The 21385-nt window shown below is 51.5% G+C and overlaps 1 protein-coding gene across 2 annotated transcripts in view; it reads left to right on the top strand.

The window, feature by feature from the left end:
* Nucleotides 1–21385, top strand: part of URB1 (URB1 ribosome biogenesis homolog) — a 91445-nt gene that overhangs the window by 53400 nt on the left and 16660 nt on the right. For both annotated transcript variants that reach the window (XM_055313378.1, XM_055313377.1), the window contains exons 18-30: nt 794–964; nt 1978–2171; nt 4072–4311; nt 5054–5233; nt 6647–7502; nt 8560–8761; nt 9459–9645; nt 11912–11970; nt 13570–13763; nt 14989–15099; nt 16055–16118; nt 18914–19085; nt 19531–19633. In XM_055313378.1, the coding sequence (XP_055169353.1) occupies nt 794–964; nt 1978–2171; nt 4072–4311; nt 5054–5233; nt 6647–7502; nt 8560–8761; nt 9459–9645; nt 11912–11970; nt 13570–13763; nt 14989–15099; nt 16055–16118; nt 18914–19085; nt 19531–19633 (2733 nt within the window). The remainder of the gene's footprint in view (nt 1–793; nt 965–1977; nt 2172–4071; nt 4312–5053; nt 5234–6646; nt 7503–8559; nt 8762–9458; nt 9646–11911; nt 11971–13569; nt 13764–14988; nt 15100–16054; nt 16119–18913; nt 19086–19530; nt 19634–21385) is intronic.

The following is a 21385-nucleotide window of genomic DNA, read 5'->3' as shown; positions in this document are numbered from 1 at the left end:
AGGTGTCACTGCCTCTTTGTGCTCCTCGGGCTCCTGAGGATGGAGCCACCGTGGTGTATCAGTGATGAAAATGAGAAAAATGAACATTGAAAATGAGAATTAATGTCTTATGCAGAGTTCAGACGTCTGTTCCTTTTAGTCAAAAGATCAGCCTACTCTGGAAGTGAAAATTGCCTTACTTGCTCATAATAACAGGGAGTATGTGCAGAATCTATGTGCTGAGCTATTTTTATTTGTGCAGTGTTTCTTCTGTGCCAGGTGCTGATGGCAACTCTTCCTAATTCTATCTCCTGCAACCTTGTGAACCACCCTTGTGGCAGGAGTCCTCATCCTCATATTATATAGTGATAAGGCAGCTGAGGCACAGAAAGTTTAGATAATTAGAGCAAATTCACATAGCTAGTCCATAGGAAAGTCAGGATTTGAATCCAGACACTGGCTCTGGTCTGTACTTCAAAAAAAACCCTTATGCTTTCTTGCCTCTCAGATTCTGACTCACTTGCCTTGATATCCAGGTTGAGATTTTCAGGCTTCTTGGTGTCACTTGAGGAAACTTCAATCTCTTATCACCTAAGCTGGATATCCTACATTTTGGCAAGGATCTTAAGATGTGATAGCTGATGTCCTCATCTGTTGAGAACAAGCTTCATATTAAGTCTTTTTCCCCAGAGAGGTTTAGCTTTTATGTTTTCTCTTTTACCAAACATTCTCTTATGCCTTCCTGTGGAGCTCTTTGCACTAGGGTCCTTTGGTGGCTCTTGCCTCAGGTTGACTGTCCCCTTTCTGTCTTCAGATGTTCTCGACATGGTGGATGTCCTGGTGGAGGGCAGCGAAGGCTTGGATGAGGAAATTGGATTCCTCCTGAATGAAGACATGATCCTGCTCACGTTCCCATTCAGTGCAGTGGTTCCTGCAGCCCTAGAAGCCAGAAATAAGTTGCTCCTTGGGATAGAAAGTGAAACAGGTACCCATGTGTCGTCAGGATCTTCTGGGTGCACCATCCAGCTGGGTCTCCGTGGGGTAGGAGGTGTGATTCCAGGGCCTCTGAAAATAATTGTTGAAAATCCAAGGCAACAAGGTTCAGACCCACCACCTTGATAGCTACCTGGCCTTTAGAGTTAAGCTTGTACGGATAAGAATCTAGACATTAGCTGGACTTCGGGGAAATTGGTCCTTTGAGGGATAAGTCCATAGCAACGCATTTGCGTGGCTGTGCAGACCCCTGCTAGAACATTGATGGTTTGTCCTCGATGTTTATTCTTGCTATCACAGTGCTAGAGTGTGAGTCCTTCGTACTTCCTGGGAGTTGCCAGAACCTAGAACCAAGCAAGTACTCATAGATGACAATGGTGTGATTAGTCAGGTTTGCTTAGGCTTTGCTGCAATAACAAGTAAGCCCCAACTTGTACTGGTTTAATGAGTAAAGGTGTCTTTCTAGACCTTGTTGTAGTCCAATGCAGGTCACGTTGCTCTCTTGGGTGATTGCCTGCCAGGAAGCAGCTCAGGGATCCTGGCACCTTGTAGTTGTGCCATCTCAATGTATGCCTTCCAGGGTCACTCTGGAAGAGGAAGAGAGAGCAGATAGTTGAGCAGAGGCTGTTCTAGCCTTGCCTAGATGTGGCTAAAAAATCAGTCACTTGGTCCCAGGCTAACCACAGGGGCGGCCCATGGGCCAGGAACAAGAGATGGTTTGGTGGGCACCAAGCAAGTCTCAGCCCCAGGTAGTTTTTGTATCACTTCTTCTGTGCCTGGATCCCCACTTCCTGGCATCAAGACCTGAAGCCTGACTGTGTGTCACACATTTAATAAAACAGAACCTGGGTGAGCTCTGCAGTGATCACACCTGCCTTCCAGTGTGTTTACCTAACCCCTTATGGAATTGGCATGCATTTTGCTGAGTGTGGAATGCGTATGGGAGTTGGTGTTATTGATGGGTGGTCCCAGCAGGCCGCCCTCATGCATCTCATTCCCTTGCAGGAGAGAGCATCGTGGTCTACCTGACGGCCGTGCTGACAGATCTCCTCCATACCCAGAGAGACCCTCTGGCTCTGTGTCTGCTGCTTCAGGCTTACGACAAGTTGGAGCCTCCAGTCCCACCTTGCTGCCACCAGCTGGCCCGGTTCCACAGATACTATAGCCGCTGGATCCCAGAGCCAGCCCGAGAGGCCTCGGTGAGCTGCAGCATCACTGCTCCTAGGAAACCAGGCCTTTCCCTAGAAAATCCCGAGGTGTCTTCAGTGGGTCACTCTGCCTGTGCCCCAGCTCTGTAGCTTTACACCTCCTCGGTTTCCAGGAAGAAGCGTGTTAACCTTCTGATTTCCCTGCACAAGAGAAGGAGCTTAGTGGTGTCACTGCTGCTCAGCTGATAGGATGGAGCTTGGATGGTTCGGTGATGCAGTGGAATTGAATTTCCCGCTGACAGGATGGTTGCCTCATCAGGTGCCAGCTTCAGGGAGGGAGGAAGTTGCCTTTTCTCCTTGTCAGATCATCTGGCATACCCAGTTCTGGCCTTCTTCAGCGGGCCTTAGCTTCCCCCTGGCAATACGGCTCAGCTGTCAGACCAGGCCCTACTGGGCCTCAGCAGTCTCCATTCTAGGAAGACTGGGAAAGTGAAACAAAGAATTCTCTTTAGGTGGGGACTATATCCTTCTAATGGGGTGCTGCAGGTCTGGCCCCAGTGCAGAGAATTTACAAAAGTTAGGGGGCACGGGCGAAGAAATTAACTTTGTGGTGTGTGTTTTGTGTATGCATTGGGTTTTAGCTGTTCTTGAAAAAGCAGGTGGCTCGGGGCCTCTGTCTTGTGATTCCTGTAGCTGCTGCTTACGGTGGTGCTGAGGATACTATGTGTATTTTAAGTCAGTCCTCACAGCAACTCCAAGAAGGTGGTCAGGACTTTCTGGGTTCATTACACACATGAGGAAACTGAGGCACAGCATGGTTCCAGCACTAGGCAGCAGTGAAAGTGGGGGGTCAGGATCCCACCTAGGCCGTGGGCTCCAGCATCCACACCCTTCCCGGCCACTGCCACCTTCCTCCGCTGGCTAGCCTGTGGTTCAGACTTGGTGGTGGTCTTTCAGAGCCCAGAGGAAGTGTCACAGTTCAGGGCTGCACCGCATGGATGCTGGAAGGCAGGTATCCACTTTGTTGAGTAGGTCCCAGCAGTGCTTCTCACCCTCCAAGGAGTACCACCCACAGTCTCTGGGCCCCACGCTCAGTGGGTTCGGTTCAGCACCTCTACCCCAGGCTCTGGGGTTTGGCCTCTCCAGGTGGTGCCCATGCAGCACTGCTGCTGGTCCAGGGACCCCACCTGGAGCCCTGCTGCCTTTCCAGACACGTGCAGCCTCGTTTCCTTGGCCTTGGGAGTGTTTGGAGTTAATGAAAGGCATGTGGGGTCATTAGAGAAGGCAGCATGGAGATTGTTGTAGAAGTAAGCAACTTCGGTTTGAGATGGAATTCCAGAAATTTGTCTTCATTCTGTCCACTGTCTTGTTAGCCTCCCAACAAGGTTCTCTGAGCGAGGCTCCCGGGGGAGGCCTTTGGAGGCCATGCAGCTTAGCAAGCTGGCTCTGTCCCGCCTGCAATCTCCCAGTTTCCAGTGATGAATCCTTTTTTTTTTTTTTCAAAGATTCTATTTATTTGAAAGAGAGAGAGAACAAGCACAAGTGGGGGGAAGAGTGGAGGGAGAAGCAGACCCCCAGCTGAGCATAGAGCCTGCTGTAGGGCTCAATCCCTGGACCCTGAGACCGTGACCTGAGCCAAAATCGAAAGTCAGATGCTTGGCTGCCCAGCGACTCTTCTGAGTGAAGTGTCTGTCCCACGCAGCTCCAGTCACAGCGTCTGTTCCCCAGCGTGTGTGGACACCTTCCTGGTCCACTGCTGTGTTGACGGCCTCTAGGAATGTCCGTGTAACTGAAAACATTAGGGCTTAATTTAAGTAAACTGCCATGTGGTCACATATTTTTTAGTAATAGGACGAGACAGTGAACTGTTCCTTTGTCGGGAACATCCCCCTGTACCTGTCTTTGCAGACTGTGGTTCTCACCTGTGGTTGTTTGTCTTTCCTCCTCTCAGGGCTTTCTCAGCCTCCCCAAGCCCCTTCAGACACCAGGCAACCTTGGTCCCCAGGGCCCTCCCGCCACCTCCTTCACCACCCTGCTGCAGACAGCCTACGAGAGCGAAGGCTCACTCCTGGACGAGCAGGTTCAAACACAGCTGCGGGCGGCCCTCCAGCACATCCCGATGCACCAGGTCCTGCGCTCGGCGAAACACCTGCTGCTCTACGTCAGGAGCACTGTGGAGAGCTTTGGCCAGGTCTGCACCGCTCCTGCCTCACCCTGCAGCCCCCACACGTTTTCACCCTCACCCTGCAGCCCCCACACGTTTTCACCACTCTGCCCCCAGGGTGGCCTCCTCTGAGTCAGGCCCAGACTGCACGATGGTGTTGATAGAATCCTGGAGTCTCGTCACCCTGTTGCACACGAAGGGACTTGGTGATGTGACACCTGCAGGGCACCCACGCCGCCCACCCCCCCCAACACACACACAGGGAACCCAGGCTGCTAGTTCACTCCCTGCCCCACTCTGCTGGGCTGCTTCTCCTCCCTGGAACAGATGTGCGCAGGTGACTTTAGCACTCATTTCCTGCAGGCCTCACTTGGAGGCAGCATGGCTGACCGTGTTGCTGGGGCAGCTATCAGGCAAGGCCCTTCCAACAGCAGACTGGATCAGTGCACTGTCAGACCCACTGCCTTTCCTAAGTTTGAATTTAGTAGAGTTCCTTGGTGGGCTTTCCATTCCCGGTGTGGTTTATAGCATGTTGGTTTGGGTTTCCCTCATCTTGGTCAAGGTAAACCTGCACACTTCATCAAAATTTAGGGCGCACACCATACGGAGAAAGGATTTTGAGGTTATTGGTGTTTTATAAGGAGTTGCCACTCTAGTGTGCCTCCCTCCTCAGTCCTTATTTCTGATAACATGGCAGCTTTTGGGCACAGAGGGAGTCGGTGGTGACCGTTGTGACTGTGAGCCCTTCCCTGGCCTCTTGTCCTCACAGCTGGGCCGAAGTACAGGGCCTGCCCTCCTGCAGCTCCTCCTGGATCTCCTCAGGTGCCTGGTCGTCCACTGTGTGCAGCTGGATGCAGAGAACCAGCAGAAATGCCAGGCTGCCCAGGCTGAGGCTGACCTCTTTTTGGACATGGAGTCCATGGCCTCACTGGAGCTGGCCAGTGACAAGGTACTGCTGCCCTTTTTCCGTGGGTCTCCTTCCTGTTAGCCTTTTCCTGTACACTCTCAGACCCTGGCTTTCCCTCTCCTTCTGGTCCAAGACAACGTGTGTGTTGTAGGCAAATAAAGAAACATAGAACCCTGTGGAGGAGACACTGGAAACACCCCCGACCCCTGCACCCACAGAAAAGCTTGGTGTCATTTGGGTGTGTAGCTCTTCACCTGTTTCTCTGCTCCCACTTGCCCTCCCTGTGAGTAGTTTCTCTTACACCGGGGGACATGTGAGCACCTGGAGAGACAACGGGGGCACTTTCCTTTTGGGCAGTTGCAGCCTGTGATGGACGAAGGCTGGGCAGCGGGTATGGCTGGCCAGTCAGTTCACCCTAAGAACTGGGGCTTTGGGTGGAAGCCCCTCCCCTGCTGTGAACCACCAAGCCACTGTAGATTTGGGCCAGGGTGCATCGCTCACCGTCTGCCACTTTCCCTGGTTTCCTGGGCTCGGGAAGCAGCCACGTTCATGTCTCACTCCTAATGGACATCCTCCTTACTTTGACCTCGGGCTTGACTTTCTGGGAGGTGTCTATAGGTGCAGGACCATCTGTTAGCTGTTTGGCAGGTGGTGGGGGAGGGGGCGGCAAGGCAGTGCTAACAGGAAATTGTGCTTCTCTGTTGGAAGGTGTGACGGGCTCCTCTTTCCTTACCTGACAAGTAAATGAGAATGTATTCCCGTCCCTGGGGACTGGTGTCACTTCATTGGCTAGGAATTGTGTTCTGCACAGCTGCTTAGAACGGCTGGATCAGATTAGTCTCTAATCCAGCAAGGGCGCTCGGCCGCTTGCTGCTCCATGGCTTAAACACGGTGCTGGGGCAGAGCTAGTTCCCCGGGGTTGCTCAAGGCTCAGCCTCCGCCCGCGTGCTACCTTCAGTTCCGGCTCGTGGGCTCGCACAGCAGCTTGATTCCCAGACACAGGGTCTCTCCCACACTGATCACGCTGCTCTGTTCTCAGGAGAAACCCACATTCCTCAATCGGATTGATGTTGGAGGGCAGGGCTGCTAAGCAGAAACCAGATGATTGATCTTCAACACGTTTTGATGTTTCTGCGTAGCCCATCCCCTGGCGGAGAGCAGTTTTGTTGTATAGTAAATTCATTCAGGCTGAATTCGTCAGACATCTGTCAGTCTGGGTGGGGCACTGGCCAAGCCAAGGTCCAGCTGTCACAGTCGCCTGGGGAGGCGATGCACTAGTCAGGTCATAGCTTGGCCTGGGCTTGGGTTGGGGTTCTGTGGGGCACCCCTGAGAGGGGTGTCAGAACTCAGGCTTGAGGGATGGAGTGGCTTAGGAATGCTATTTTCTGCCCTCCATCCTACTCCCTGCTGGCCCTGGGCCGTGTGTGAGCTCTGTGCCTTGTCACTGTATTTCAGACACTGGAGGAGGTGCTAGTGGCCATCCTCAGACACCCCACACTGGAGGGCTGGTACCTGGCCCTGGAGCAACAGGCCCTTCCTCCGCACACCCTCAGCCCCATCCTTGTGAAACTCCTGGCAGCCCGCCTCAGCGCAGGGGTCCTGCAGCTACTGATGGCAAGCGCCCCGGTCCTCCAGAGCGTTGGTCAGCGGGGCCTCCTGGCCAGGTACTCGGAGGCCATCACCCAGAGCGTGTTGAAAGAGCTGCAAAACAGGAGGGCGGCCCCGGCCACGTCACCACCAAAGACCCTCCCGCAGCTGGAAGCCCTGCAGGGACTGCATCCCTACATGGAGGGCGCCCAGCTCCACGAGGTCATCCTGGCCCTGCTGAGGCTGCCTGAGGCCCAGCTGGTGACCCAGCGACCCACAAAGTCTCCCCAGAAGGAGAGACATCTGAACGCTCTTGGCAAGACCCTGGTCCAGCTGTTGACTGGCAGCACCCAGGACCAGCTGCAGAGCAACGAGCTCCTGTGGGCTTCCGAGTTTGTGAAAGGCCTGGGGGCTCTGCTCCCCACGTTGGCTGTGGGCGAGCTGGATGCCGTATTCCTCCATGCTCTGCAGAGAGAGCCCGCGCTGGCCCCCGCGGTCCGGGCGGACCTGCTTGACGACTGCCTGGCCCGGCGGTCGCAGCCTGCACTCAGCGTGGCCACCCTGCTCGTGCGGCTGAGCTGCACCCACCTGCTGCGGTTCGAGCTGTGGTGCGGGCGGCCCGGCGCGGGGGTCTGCCTCCAGGAGCACCTCAATGACTTCCTCCCCGTCGTCCACGTGTACCTCCAGGGCAGGACCCAGGGCTGCTTTGCACGCCTGGCAGGAGGTATGGAAATTGGAGGCTTTGGGCAGCTGGGCATGTGAGTCTGGGGCGGAGGAGGTGGGATCTGCAGGTCCCTTTCTACACCTGTACCTTCCACATTTGGGACATGGTGAGGTTCTGTCTCTCCTCCACCCACGGACCCAGCTCAGGAGATGGAGAAAGAGGAGGGATTCGGCCTGTGGTTTGAGATGCTGCCCTGATGCTCCTGTCTACCCTGAGCCCCCCACCAGAAGCTGGGGAGGGGTGGGCCGACAAAGGGTCAACTCTGGGGCAGGGGAGGCATTGGGGTGACTGCCCTTCATCTTGTCCCATTGTCCCCTCCGGAAAGAGGGTCGGTGCATTGACGCTGAGTCAGGGCCACTTGGGCCCGGCCCTCTTCCTCTGCTTGTAGGGTTTCAGGTCTGAGGCACTTTGTGACCACCTGAAGTCTACTTTAATCCCCTTTATCGTGTGTGTGAATGGTGGTTCACTCACCGCTTTGCCTTTGTGTGTCATGACTTCACACCAGTGACAATAGATATTTTAAAAAGTCTTAAAATTTTTTTTATTTATTTCTTTTAGAGAGATAGAGAATCTCAAGCAGACTCCCCACCGAGTAGGGAGCCCGATGTGGGGCTCTGTCTCACAACCCTGAGATCGTGACTCGAGCCAAAACTAGTGGTTGGCCACTTCACCCACTGAGCCGCCCAGGCGCCCCCTCTAGTGATTCCTGGTGCACATCTTCTGACGGGCCCCCCTGGTTCCTGTGCCTTTGGGGCACAAATCCCGAGTGAGTCCAGAGTTTTGGTACTCACAGCCCCATTACCAGCTTTGAGCAAGGCATTAGGCTCAGGAGGATTGACTGACAAGAGGTGACCAGTGGCGTGCTGGTCAGTGGTTAACAAACTGGCCTTGCCTCTGTCAGTCTCCATGACATCCGTGCTCCTGCCCAGGCCAGGAGCTACAAGTGTGACCTCAGCCAGTCAGGATTCCTCCAAGTTAGCCGGGGGCTCTGTAAGCTGGTACATGCTGGGCCTGGCACAGCAGTGTATGACTATCTCTCCTTCTCGTCTCTGCCTAGTGTCCTCTGCTGTCATTCCTGTGTTGAGGAAGGCCCTTTGGAGACAGCTGCAGACCAGGCTGCTCAGCACGGATGGGCCGCCAGAGTCTGGGCTGCATCAGGAGGTCCTGGCCCAGCTGGTCCCCTTTGCAAGAGCCAAGGACCTTGCTGCCCTTATGGCCCATCTGCCCGGCTTGCTTCAGACTCCAGGCAGGCACAAGAGGTATGAAGGCTTAGATCGCTGGGTGGCTGTTCCCCTTTCCACTTCACTTTTCCCTCTAGTTTTTATAAAATGGTGAGAATTTGCTGTGCTGCTGTGGTGACAGTCGGTGAGAAAGCACTTCCTACAAGAAGTCTTCCAGCCATCCTGCCTGGAGCAAGCACGTCTCTAAGAGTGGATGGTTGGGTCAGATTCCCTGAGAGCAGCAGTTCTCAACCAGGGGTGGCTTTGCACCCTCTCAGGCACAGTTGGCAACATCTGACATTTTATATTGTCACGATGGGGTGGCGGGGGGTGGGGGGTTTCTGGCATCTAAGGGTGAAGGCCAGGGATGCTGCTAAATATCTTATTATGCATAGGACTGCCCTCCCCTCCCCCTGAAAGAATAATCTGGCCCAGCGTGTCAGTAATACTGACCCTGAGACAGTCTAATTTAGGCAGTCTGGATAACAAATTTTTGTTTCTGGTTAAATAATAATTGTTTCCTGGTTAAATAATAATTGTTTCCTGTAATTGTAAAAAATGCTGGTATATCTGCTGGAGCAAGGAAGCCAGGGCAGCCTGGGACTCCGTGCTTGGGTGCTAAAGGGGGGCAGGACCAGGGCATCTGCCCCGATGGCCCACTGTAATGTGAGCTACTCTAAAGCTGGAGGGATTTAGGCCATCGCCCTGACTCTGTGCCTCTTGTCTTCTGCTGCAGTTGGAGTGTGGCCGACTCTGTCTCTGCAGTCCTGGAAGGGTCGGCACAAGAGCTGCGTGCCTGGAGAAGGACTCTGCTGGACTCCTGTGTGAAATGGCTGATCGTGTCTTTCAGTAGTGGCCAGCTGGACCACAACAGTGCCCAGGATGAAGAGAGGCAGATGCTGCTGAGATTTAATGAGCTGTTGGTAGGTGTCTTTCCTTTTCTTAGAGAGCCTGATTACACTTTTAAGGGAAAGCATGGACTAGGCAGACCAGAATTCACAGATGTGCTCCAAGAACTAGTGGGTGATGAGCGGGGCTGTCTGGGAGGCAAAGCGGCAGGCGGGGGGGCAGGTCCTGAAACCATGTGCCGCCGTCTTCCAAGGATGGATATTGGATTTTGTCAAGTGCTTTTTATACTTCTACCAAGATGGTTTATGGTTTTGTTTTTTTAAGTCTGTTAATATGACTTACATTCATTAATTTTTGATCGTTAAAAGTAACTTTACGTTCCTGGGATGTACCTGCTTGATTAGTCTTCTCATAGTGTTGGATTTGATGTGCTAATATTTCATATTATGAATCTTTCCATCTATGTGCAGGTGGGATATTTGTTTTCTTTGTGATTTTATTTTCTAGCAGTCTTTCTTTGCCTGGTTTTAGGATCAACTCAGAGTGAGTTGGGAAGCGTTTCAATCCAGGTTTTGTATTTCCTGTAGCATTTTAAAGTGTTGCTTTAGTGTCTTCTGGCACGCCTTGGTCTCGATAAAACTCTCATTCTTTATTTTCCTACCTTAGGATCTTTTTTCCTTACATTGTTTAAAACAACGTGATCATGATGTGCCTTAAAATAGTTTTCTTTAAGATTCTTACGTTTGGGGTTCACGGAACTTCTTGCCGCTATTAGCCTAGAGCTGTCATAAAATTTGGAAATATTCAGCTATTATTTTTGGTCATTATTCCCTTTTATTGAAGTGTCTTTTTTTTTTTTTTAATTCTTCACAAAAATAACATCCTGAAGCATATGAATTACTCCTTAGTGCATGATGTAAAATTGCAGTAAAAATCAGAGTCTGTGACTTGTGTTTAAACTCTGGACCCAAAATTTAAAAAGTAATCCTGAAGAGAACAACCCCAGGTGACAGTTGTGTGATAAATAGATTGATAGGTTAGAGATCAAGCAGCGTGCTTACGTTGTATTAAGAGACTTTATAATCTGTATCTCAGCTTTAATTCCGTGTGTCACAGGTTTGTGCATTCAAGGCTTCTAGGAGCCCAAACGTGGCAGAAGTGGGGGGTGCAAGGAACACCCCCGAGATCTAGAGAGAGCAGAGTGTAGAGGAGGGTGCTGGGCCTTCCCGTGTGGCCCCTCACCCAGCAGGCTGACTTGCTGGCTGATGGTGGGCTGTGCCCTTCAGGGATTTGTGCTCCGGGCACGCCGTCTGCCTTGCCTTCCCCAGCTCCTTTTCTCTCTCTCCTTTTTCCCGTCTCTCATAGATGTCATGTTTCCAGGGTGGTTTTAGGTTCGCAGCAGAGCTGAGCAGGCAGTACAGAGTTCCCCTGTGCCCCCCATCCCCAGGTACACGCAGCCCCCTACTCTCGGCCCACCTCACCAACCCTTTTTTTTTTTTTTTTAAAGGATGCTCATTCTTTTTAAATTTTTATTTATTTATGATAGTCAGAGAGAGAGAGAGAGAGGCAGAGACACAGGCAGAGGGAGAAGCAGGCTCCATACACCGGGAGCCCAACGTGGGACTCGATCCCGGGTCTCCAGAATCGCGCCCTGGGCCAAAGGCAGGCGCCAAACCGCTGCGCCACCCAGGGATCCCCTCACCAACCCTTTTAACTGAGGTCTCATTTTCACGTGAAATCCAGTCTGTGTGTGTGTGTGTGTGTGTGTGTGTGTGTGTGTGTGTGAGACATACAAGCTCCTAAGTGTACAGTTTAGTGTTGACAAGTGCATAGACCCTTGTGCCCACACTCCCATCAGAGATTGTCATCATCCCAGAAGGTCCCCTTCCCTCCAGAGCACCCACCCCACTGATATAACTTAGCACCATATTTGGAGACTTTCTCTGCATCAGTGATGGGATCAGCATTGTCTCTGCTGATGGTGCAGAGGTCGTCCCCCAGGGATGCGCTGTCCTGTGTTGAAGCCATATGTGGCTGGCCCTGTGCGTGCTGCAGGCCGCTGGTGCCCTCTGAAATGGTGGGCAAGGGAAAGAACAGGACTTCAGGGGGTTTTCTCCTGCTCCTTTGGTGGTCGTAGACACGCTAATGAAATGACAGAGCTGCTAGCAGAAATAATAAAACGATTTTAAAAATTGAAGAAAGAAACAACCACTTGCTTTCGTGGGTCACTTAGGTAACTATATTCGTGTTTCCTGAATAGCTGTAATTCAAGTTCTGTATTCTCTGTTTTAAATGCATTGAAGAGGTCCCATGACTATTTCTTGCTTATTTTATTCACAGAGTTCCCTTAATGAAGTTGATCCTGGCGATTGGCAGAAATTTGTGAAGACTGGACTCAAGTAAGTCTGTTTCATCCTCTCGCTGTGACTGGGTAAGGGGTGTGCATGTCTGATGCAGAGCCAGACTTATTAGCTCTTGAGCACGGCATTGGGGGTGGGGGTGGGGCCTCTGTCACTCCTGTGTTGGGGATGACAAGCTGCAGAAGGCCAGAGAGCTGGATGATTTGCCTATTAACATGGGGTCTGCTTCTGGATCTCAGGGCCTTTAAAAAATGGAATATGTTTTAGAAACCAGACGCACACAGAGAATCCTGCAGCAGCGCCCAGATTTAATAAGCACTGACAGCTTCCTGTGTTTGCCTGGTTCATTCTCCATCCTCTCCTTCAAGCATCACTTTCCTGAGGTCAGGCTTTGTCATGGCTGTGGGCCTTTGCCTACTTTGGTTGCATGCCAGCCCTAAACAGCGTGTCTCTAAACAGCAGTGACGTTATTTCAGTCGGCTTCACATTCCGTACAAATGTATCACATTATGTGCCCCCCCCCCTTTTTTTTGGCACAGAAGTGTTTTTGACTCAGGCTAATACACACAGATCTCAGCCCATTTGTTTTTGCTGCAGGGCCAGTGGAGGGTGGGGGGCAAGCCTGTTTCCTGACTACACCACAGTTTATACAGCCAGCCCCCTGCTGGTGGACATCTGCCTCCCTCCCTCCCATGCCCGCAGTGAGGGCTGATTGGCTCTCAGTGCCCCGTGCCAGGTTTTCTCAGGAAGGGCCATTCACTGGCACTGTGTGGGCACAGCTTCAGTCTGGCTAGATTTTTAATATTCTCTCCAAAGTTTCTGAGCTAACCTAGCACATCTTTTCCTCATACCTCCCTGGCTGTTTAGAGTCAGACTCTTCGGTGTTCAGCAATCAGGTAGTCACAAAACAGGGTTTCATTGTGCCTATCATTTTCATTTTCCTGGTCAGGCACCACTTTGAAACAGAGAAAAATGCTCACCTCGCCTAAGAGGAGAGAAAGTTGTGAAGGAGGGTCACAGATAAATGACCACCAGTGATCACCATCACGAAATGGTGACATTTCTTTCAGGCTTTGGTTTGTATTTCTAGAATGCCCACTATATGCTAAGTGATTCTCAACATTATTCACATATGACTGGAAAGCTGCTTCGTTCAAGAGCCTGATGATGCTTTCATTCCTTCGGTGGGTTTATGAGGGGCTTAAAACAGAAGGCCTCCGAACCACTGGGTGGGAGTTCTGTTCTGAGTAGCTGGAAATAAGGAAGGAGGGAGGCTGACCTGGCAAGGTATGCTGAGCAGTGAGGGTCATCTTGATTCAGGCTCGGCTGTTCTGCTGCCTCCTGGCACTTTAATGAAACAGGAAGTTTGTTTGGTGTTCATCCTGCAGGGAAATGTGTCCCCTCCCTGTTTTCAGAAATGCCCCCCTGTGACAGGTGGGTGGCTAGGTGCGTGATAAAGCAAGGGTCCCACAGCAAAATCGAAACAGGTGGACAGAAACGCACTGTCTTATTCTCATCTTTGTGGTGTGTTCGAAGTTTTTCTTAATAAGATACCAAGAAAAAGGTTTCTTTATCGTCTCCTGCGAAATAAAACTTCCCCATATGAAGATCTTTCCCCCTTCGATTCTTGCCTCCTAGATTTCGGTATCAGGACCACGCGTTTTTAAAGGCCCTCCATGCTGCCATACAGCACCTATATCTTCCCGAAAACTCCATGTGCTCACAGCTTATCCAGCTTCCGCTGGTCCACATGATGCTCACACAACATTCTCTGTTTTTGCCAACTCTCCTGAAGTCTGAAGAAGAGGAGGGCCCAGACAATCAAGTGAAAGGTGACCCCCTCCCCTCCCCAGCCTCCCATTTCAGGGGCAGATTTTATGTCCTGACTTGTGGAGCTAGCTATACACTGAGGTTTCACACCTCTGAGTTTTCAGAGCTAAGGAAGCTTTACCAAAATGGCATTAGGATATTTTGTTTCTATTAAATCAAAGCTCAAGAAGTGTTTCCTCTGACCTGGGGCCAAGCAGCAAATACAGACCTCTTTTCAGAGTCTGTTCTGGCTTCCAGAAGTTATGTGTGAGGTCTTAACTGCCCTATTGTGGTAAAGTGCTAAAATCTGGGAATTAGGGGAAGTTTGGCTGCCCTGAGAAAAGTTGTTTAGTTGTGTGAAATGCTTTAATGAGTAGATCGAAACCTTTGTCAAGGGTGAAGAGTTCAAATGTCCCCGCTGGTAGTTCCCTGCCAGGAAGCTCTCTGAAAGCCCAGGTTCTGAAATCTCTGCCCCTAGTTGGTTCTGTGGGGTTTGTTTCAGCACCATGTTGTTGAGCTTGGTATAGGCTGCGGGATTGTTCAGAGGAGATGGTCTGTAGGGTCCAGTCGTCTTGAAGCCATGCTCTGTTTAGGAATAGGATTAACATGCTCAGACCCGGTAGAAATCCCCATGGGATCGGTGTGTAATGGATTGCTTGACTGAAGAAAACTATCCCCCAAGTTCCTGGTGTGGGTGGTAGGAAGACCAGAAGGGCCCGCCCTGTATTTAGGCAGGAGCAGAGGGAGATTAGACTCTTGGCTGACACAGTCATGGGAAAGACACTTAGGTGTTGAAATCTGTGGTGGCCTAAGACTTGGGAGGGGGAGTGAAGAGAGTGATGACAGCCTGGCCGAAGACCTGGGGAGGGAGATGACTGTGAACATGGGCTTCTTTTAAAAAAGGAAAAAGATAACTCTGGGAAACGAACAAGGGGTGGTGGAAAGGGAGGTGGGCGGGGGGTGGGGGTGACTGGGTGACGGGCACTGAGGGGGGGCACTTGATGGGATGAGCACTGGGTGTTATGCTATATGTTGGCAAATTGAACTCCAATAAAAATAAAAAATAAGTAAAAATAAAAATAAAAAAAGGAAAAAGAGGGACAAGGCACAGTGTAAAGACTGGTATTGTTCAGAGAAGAATATTTAAGCATTTAAAAGTTCCCTGAAGTGCTTCCTCCTCTACTTCTATTCTCTCCGTGTGCATATCCCCCTGCACTGCTGTGTGTTTCAGTGTTATTTTCCTTCCAGAAGCACTGGTGGACCTGATGTCGGTGGTGGTGAAGTTGTGTCCTTCTGTCTGTGAAAGCAGCCATTTTGCGGTGCTTCTGGGGGCCTATGGTGCCACTCTCAGCGTGCTGGGTAAGGGTGTGAGGACTGAGTGGTATATGCCTGGGGAGTGTGAGGGGACCAGGCGGGCAGTGTGACCAGGGAGTCTGAGGGGACCAGGCAGGCAGTATGAGTCTGGCAGGGAGTCTGAGGGGACCAGGCAGGCAGTGTAGCCAGGGAGTATGAGGGGACCAGACAGGCAGTGTGGCCAGGGAGTGTGAGGGGATCATCAGACAGGCAGTGTGGCCAGGGAGTGTGAGGGGACCAGGTAGACAGTGTGACTGGGGGGTGTGAGGGGACCAAGTAGGCAGTGTGACCGGGGTGTGTGAGGGGACCAGGTAGACAGTGTGACCGGAGGGTGTGAGGGGACCAAGTAGGCAGTGTGACCAGGGGGTGTGAGGGGACCCGGTAGACAGTGTGACCGGGGGGTGTGAGGGGACCAGGTAGACAGTGTGACCGGGGGGTGTGAGGGGACCAGGTAGACAGTGTGACCGGAGGGTGTGAGGGGACCAAGTAGGCAGTGTGACCGGGGGGTGTGAGGGAACCAGGCAGACAGTGTGACCGGAGGGTGTGAGGGGACCAGGTAGACAGTGTGACCGGAGGGTGTGAGGGGACCAGGCAGACAGTGTGACCGGAGGGTGTGAGGGGACCAGGTAGACAGTGTGACCGGAGGGTGTGAGGGGACCAAGTAGGCAGTATGACCAGGGGGTGTGAGGGGACCAGGCAGACAGTGTGACCGGGGGGTGTGAGGGGACCAGGCAGACAGTGTGACCGGGGGTGTGAAGAGACCAGGCAGGAGTGTGACTGGGGAGTGTGAGAGGATCAGGCTATATGCAACGAAGTGTGAAGAGACAAAGCAAGTGGTATAAACAAGGGGTGTGAGGGGACTGGGCAGTGTGACCAGGAAGTATGAGCCCAGGTGGTGTGACAGGATGGAAGGAGGCTATGAGGGGTTCAGCTTTCTAAATGGACTTGATTTGACTTGTAGACCAGAAGATTTTACTTCTTCTCCGGGCCTATGAACAGAACAACCTCAGCCTCGTGAACTTCAGGTGAGGTTGGGCTTGGAGGTGTGAGCAGCAGGCTTTGAAGCTGTTACTCCGGACTGAGGGAGTGTGTTCCACACAGCAAACTCCCCAAATTTTCCCTCATACCTTTTTGATTCTTGAGGAGAGGGTGGCATGGATGGAGCTCCCCTAGCTCACACATGAGCTCCCGTGGAAAGCTTGGCCTCATGGTCTCGGGATGGTCCTTTGGCAGGGGGCTGCGTTGTCAGGGTGGCCCTCCTGGTTGTCATAGAACTGCCCCACCCTCATTTCCAGCTGGAGTGTCTAGTTTAGTTGATTTTTCTGAAAGTCCTTTTTCTCACTATTTACTTTGGACAGGAGTGACTTTGACGGGGTGCTGCTGGGGAGAGGAGTGAGGGGCAGACTGGATTTTAAGGGATGTTCTCTCTGCCTCTCCGGGCACGCACACGCTGTGCCTGTCTCTGGACCTGTTTCTGTCTGAATGTGTCTTTCTTGTCTGCCTCTCTGTCCGTCCCTCCTGGGTTCTCAGCACAGCCTGGGCCTGAGGGGCCGAGATGGGTGCCTTCCCCTATGGGCCCTCCCCCCCCCCCCCCCACCAGGGTCGGGCCTAACAGGGGACTTTTGTCCGATGTGCTATTCATGGAAAGCAGCTTAGATGCTCTGGGCTACCCTAGTGTCGCCTTTTCTCCTTGTCATTAAGGCCAGCCCCCAACACCTACCCAGTACGTTCATGAAGAAGACTTTGGTGCGTTAAGGCAGAAAGTGAGTGAACTGGGCCAACATAAACAGTTCAGGAGGACTCTGCAGGGAGGAGAAAAAATAATTTTCATGGCAGAATACTTCTTTTTAAAGATAAAAGCTGTATTAGCCGAAGAACCACCCACCCCCTGCAAAAACAAAAACAAAAACAAAAACATTTTCTGTCTCTTGAGGATGCGCAGATTATGAATAGCCGTTCTTTCCCTTCCCCTTATGAGCTGGCCTCCCCCACTGCTTTGACAGTGGTGCTGTGTCAGCTGTACCCTTTCTGGAGTAAACAGACCATGTGTCCGTAAAGGAGACAAAGCGGAAACAGTCTCTCAGTGAAGAAAGAGCCGTTTCAGCCGCTCTCTCTGAGAGAGTTGAAGACAGTTGAACCGGGCTGCCCAGACGGGTCAGAGTTGGTTGTGGGAGGAGCGGGAGAGGGGAGGTGGTACCCACAGGATTCCGTACTGCCGAGAACAGAAGAGTCTCCTCACAGTCAGCCTGCACGTCACATCCATTTCCACCCCTGGAGCAGCAGAAACTGCTTTCCAGCACATGGAAACTCTGTGGACGGCCGGTGAAAGGATCTGCCACCAGCGGACAGGGCCCCATCGACGGGTGTCTCCAGTCTGTCAGCTGCTTGCCTGCTTCCCCACTGGGGAACAGCCTCCTGAAGAGGCTGATTTATATTTTGACTTGAGTGACTCTTATTGACCTGCACAGAAAGAAGTCTATATTTAGAATTTGGTTTAGAAGGGTTTTTTTGTTTTTTTTGTTTTGTTTTTTAAGATTTTTATTTGTTCATTTGAGATAGAGCACATGAGAGCATGAGCAGGGCAGGGGCAGCAGGAGAGGGAGCCTGATGTGGGGCTCGATCCCAGGACCCTGGGATCACAACCTGAGCTGAAGGCAGACCCTTAACCGTTGAGCCATCCAGGCACCCCCAGTTTAGAAATATTTAACTAAATAGATGTTCTTTGAACATTGGCTGTTTTACAGGGTGCTGGGACCAGTGTCACTGGGAATACCCAGAGGAGTGAGACACAGCCTTGCTGTCTGTTAAGGGGATCGGATTATTGTAAATGTAACTTTTTAATTGGCCTTTGGTGATGTAACTAAACTGTTAGGGAAGCACTCTCTACTTAGGGGAGTCAGGGAATGCTTCATGACCCGGCTGGCGCTGGAGAGATTTGATGGTGGTGAGGGTTGGTTGGAGGAGCCTGGGGTGCCACTCGGAGGGAACAGTGTCACCACCGCTGGGAGTCGGGAAAGTCAGTACATTTCTGGGAATGGTGAGCGGGTCCGTACATCACAAGATACGTGTAGGGAAAAGGTGGTGGGAAGGCCGGAGAGGCTGGTTAGTAAGGATCTTAAGTATCAGATGGAAATACTATCATTTCCATCCAGGAGACAGCTGATAGATACTGTGGAGCAGAGAAGTTGCCCCCGTGAGAGCTGGGCTTTCAGAGAGCATCCTCCACCGGTGGGGAGGTGGGTGGGAGATAGTGGGGAGAGAAGTAGAAGGAAGGGAAGGTAGTCTCTTGGGGCAGCTGCAGCGGGTGCTGGTGGCATACCAGGTAGAGGCGTTCATATGGTAGACTCGAGGCAGGGACAGCTGAAAGGCTGTGGGGGCAGAGCTGCTGTGGCCCAGCCACTGGACTCTGGAGCCAGACTTCTCAGTTTTGCATTCCCGCTCTGCCACTAACCAGCTGGGCTAAGTGACCAGCTGAGCAACTTTCCTGACCCTCTCTGTGCATCTTCCCTCATGTGCAAAATGGGGATCATAAGAGTACCTACCTTAGGGAGGGGTTGTCACACAGTTGAAGGGCTTGGAGTAAGTGACACATCATAAGCTCCATGCAGCTGTCATCATCCCCCCACCCTGTCCCCCCCACCCTCATCATTGCCTCCACCACCTCCTTTGTTACAACGGGGATTAAATGATAGAACACATGTCACATGCCCTGGACAATGCCTGGCATGTGCTTGCTGCTCGACTAAGCTACCTGTGATTGTGATGGTCCTCGTCATCATCATGAATTCTTTTCTGTCTCTTCTCCCCTCCCCGGCTCCAGAGTGTTGCTGTGGGGCCCGGCAGCGGTGGAGCATCACAAGACCTGCCGGAGCCTGGGCAAGTCGCTGTGGCAGCAGCCCAGCGTCGGGGACATCCTCCGCCTGCTGGATCGGGACCGGATGATGAAGACCATCCTCCACTTCCCCCAGAACCGGAGGCTGCTGCCCCCCGAGGTGCGGGGGTGGGGTCATCAGGGAGCACTCCCAGTGGCAGAGGGTGTTGTTCTGCTCGCCCCTTTGGAGGTTCTGTGTGCACCCTCAGCTTTAGCATACCGTAAGATACAAGCGCTATTTCTCTTATGGATCATTAACATCATTTGAATAAAATTCCAACTATGTACGCAGGTACCAAGACAGGACCCCTGTGGACCTGTCACTCAGCTTCAGCCAATATCAACACTGGCCATGCTTGTTCCATTCATGATTCCCTGTCAGAAAGACTAATTTTTAAAGCCGATCCCAAAGATAACCATTTCATGCAGAAGCACTGGTGGGGTTTTTCTTATGCTTTTGAATATTCAAAATAACTTGAACTCTAGGTGTAGAAGGATAAGCATTCACATGTTATTACATTTATGGGGCCAAACCACAGATTTTTGTTCGTTTCGGGCTGTTTCAGGACACACAGGAACTGATATTTAAGGACCGGAGCACAGTGGATCTCGACGGTCTTTATGATCCCTGCTTTCTCCTACATCTCTTCAGTGAACTGACCAGGCCAGGTAACCATGGCCCTTGGCAGGGCGGGAGAAGCAGCACCTGCTGTGCGTGGCCAGGGCTGTGACCGCAGTCAGGTGTCCATGGGAATTACCACCATGGTAATTGAAGGCTCGTTGTTAATCCTAAAGGGCTTTCATCCACCTTCTCACCTTTTCATTTCAGTGATTTTTCAGAAGTAACTGAATGTTTTGAATATACAGTGATTTTTTAAAAAATTGTAATTTTAAAATCTGGGAATGTCACTTCATTCTTGATGTTTTCCTAATTCTCAATGGCAAGGGCCTTTTCTGAATTCTCACTAGATAATGATCGAATAGCATCAGATTTTATCCTTGAGATCAAGCGAGAACCTGCCGAGGTTGGCTTTTTCTTGGTTTAAGAAAGTGAAACTGTATTTTGTGTCTAGTAGCCAGAGTGTAGGAGTCTTTGTTGAGTGAACATAGGGAGGACACAGATGACATGCATGCACATGCACCTACTGGTGAGGACCAGTGTCTGATTCCCAGGTGCGGCAGGTCTGTTGGTTTGTGGTATTTCATCACCGATAGGCATGTAATGTTATCTCATTGTGGTTTTCATTTGCATTTTCCCGATGGCTAATGACGACAAGTGTCTTCTGGTTCATCTGCCATCTGTATGTCCTCTTCAGTGAAATGTTTGGTCGTGTCTTTTGCCCATTTTCTAATGGGATTTTTTTTTTTTTTTTTTTTTTACTGTTGAGTTTTGAGGGTTCTTTATATATTCTAGATACTTGTCCTTTGTTGGATATGTGACTTACAGATATTTCCTCCCAGTCTATAGCTTATCTTGTCATCCTCTTGACAACGTCTTTCACAGAGCTTAAGTTCTTCATTTTGAGCAAGTTCAGTTGATCAATTTTTCTTTTTACGGATCACGCCTGCACTGATACTCCTGGCTGGGAGAGGCAGGAGGGACCTGTGGCTGCTCCTCACTCGGCCTCTCCTGATGAGGAAGCCTCCTCTGATGCCCAGCAGGGAGCAGGAGGGGCCTCTGTTTATTGCCCCCCACCTCTCTCTGGGCCTTTTCTGACAAACACCACTTCAGCAGGGGACTTGGGGTCCTGTCCCACAACCTGACAGGCCCCACACTCCGCCTTTGCTGGCGTGGGTGAGAGCGGGGCCAGGGCTTTCTCTGAGATGTTTGGCCAGAACAGAGCAGTTGTCCAGATTTCTTGTCTTGCCAGGCTGCTCCTCTTCTAGTCTTTTATCTAGAGACTAGAGAGAGCAGGCTTGTTTTCAGGCTCTGTTGTGCCAGTTGGTTTTCTGGTCACTGGCTTCTTCAGCTCAGAGTCTAGGACGCCAGAAGCAGATAGAAAGCTCAGGGAATTCACCTGAAGACCCCTAGCTGGTCAGCTTCCTTTCCACCTTTTATAGTCATCTTCCATCAATCCAGGATTTTTCAGTTGTACTTAACTCGTAAAAACAGAGAAAATAACGTCAGCTCCATCTTCCCAGAATTCTACATGTAACTTAAGTAATTTTGAACTTTGGATGATATAGTCACAGTTCAAAATTCAGGTGGTACCAAAGGCTGTGTGGTGACCCTGTCTTCCCACCTGAGCTCCGGCCGTTGTTTCCTCCAAGCAGGGACACGTGTTAGCTGTTCCTTGCATGTGCTCCTGGGCCTTGCTTGCTTCCTCGTGGCCTGTCATGACTCCAGTCAGGCCCCCACGGAGGGCACCCAGGGGCAGGCATGGTGGGCAGGTGCAGGCGTGTGTTCTGTGTCTCTGCTCT

The sequence above is a fragment of the Nyctereutes procyonoides genome, unplaced genomic scaffold (genome assembly GCF_905146905.1).
Source record: "Nyctereutes procyonoides isolate TBG_1078 unplaced genomic scaffold, NYPRO_anot_genome, whole genome shotgun sequence".
Lineage (NCBI taxonomy): Eukaryota > Metazoa > Chordata > Mammalia > Carnivora > Canidae > Nyctereutes > Nyctereutes procyonoides.
This window is presented reverse-complemented; position numbering and strand designations above follow the sequence as displayed.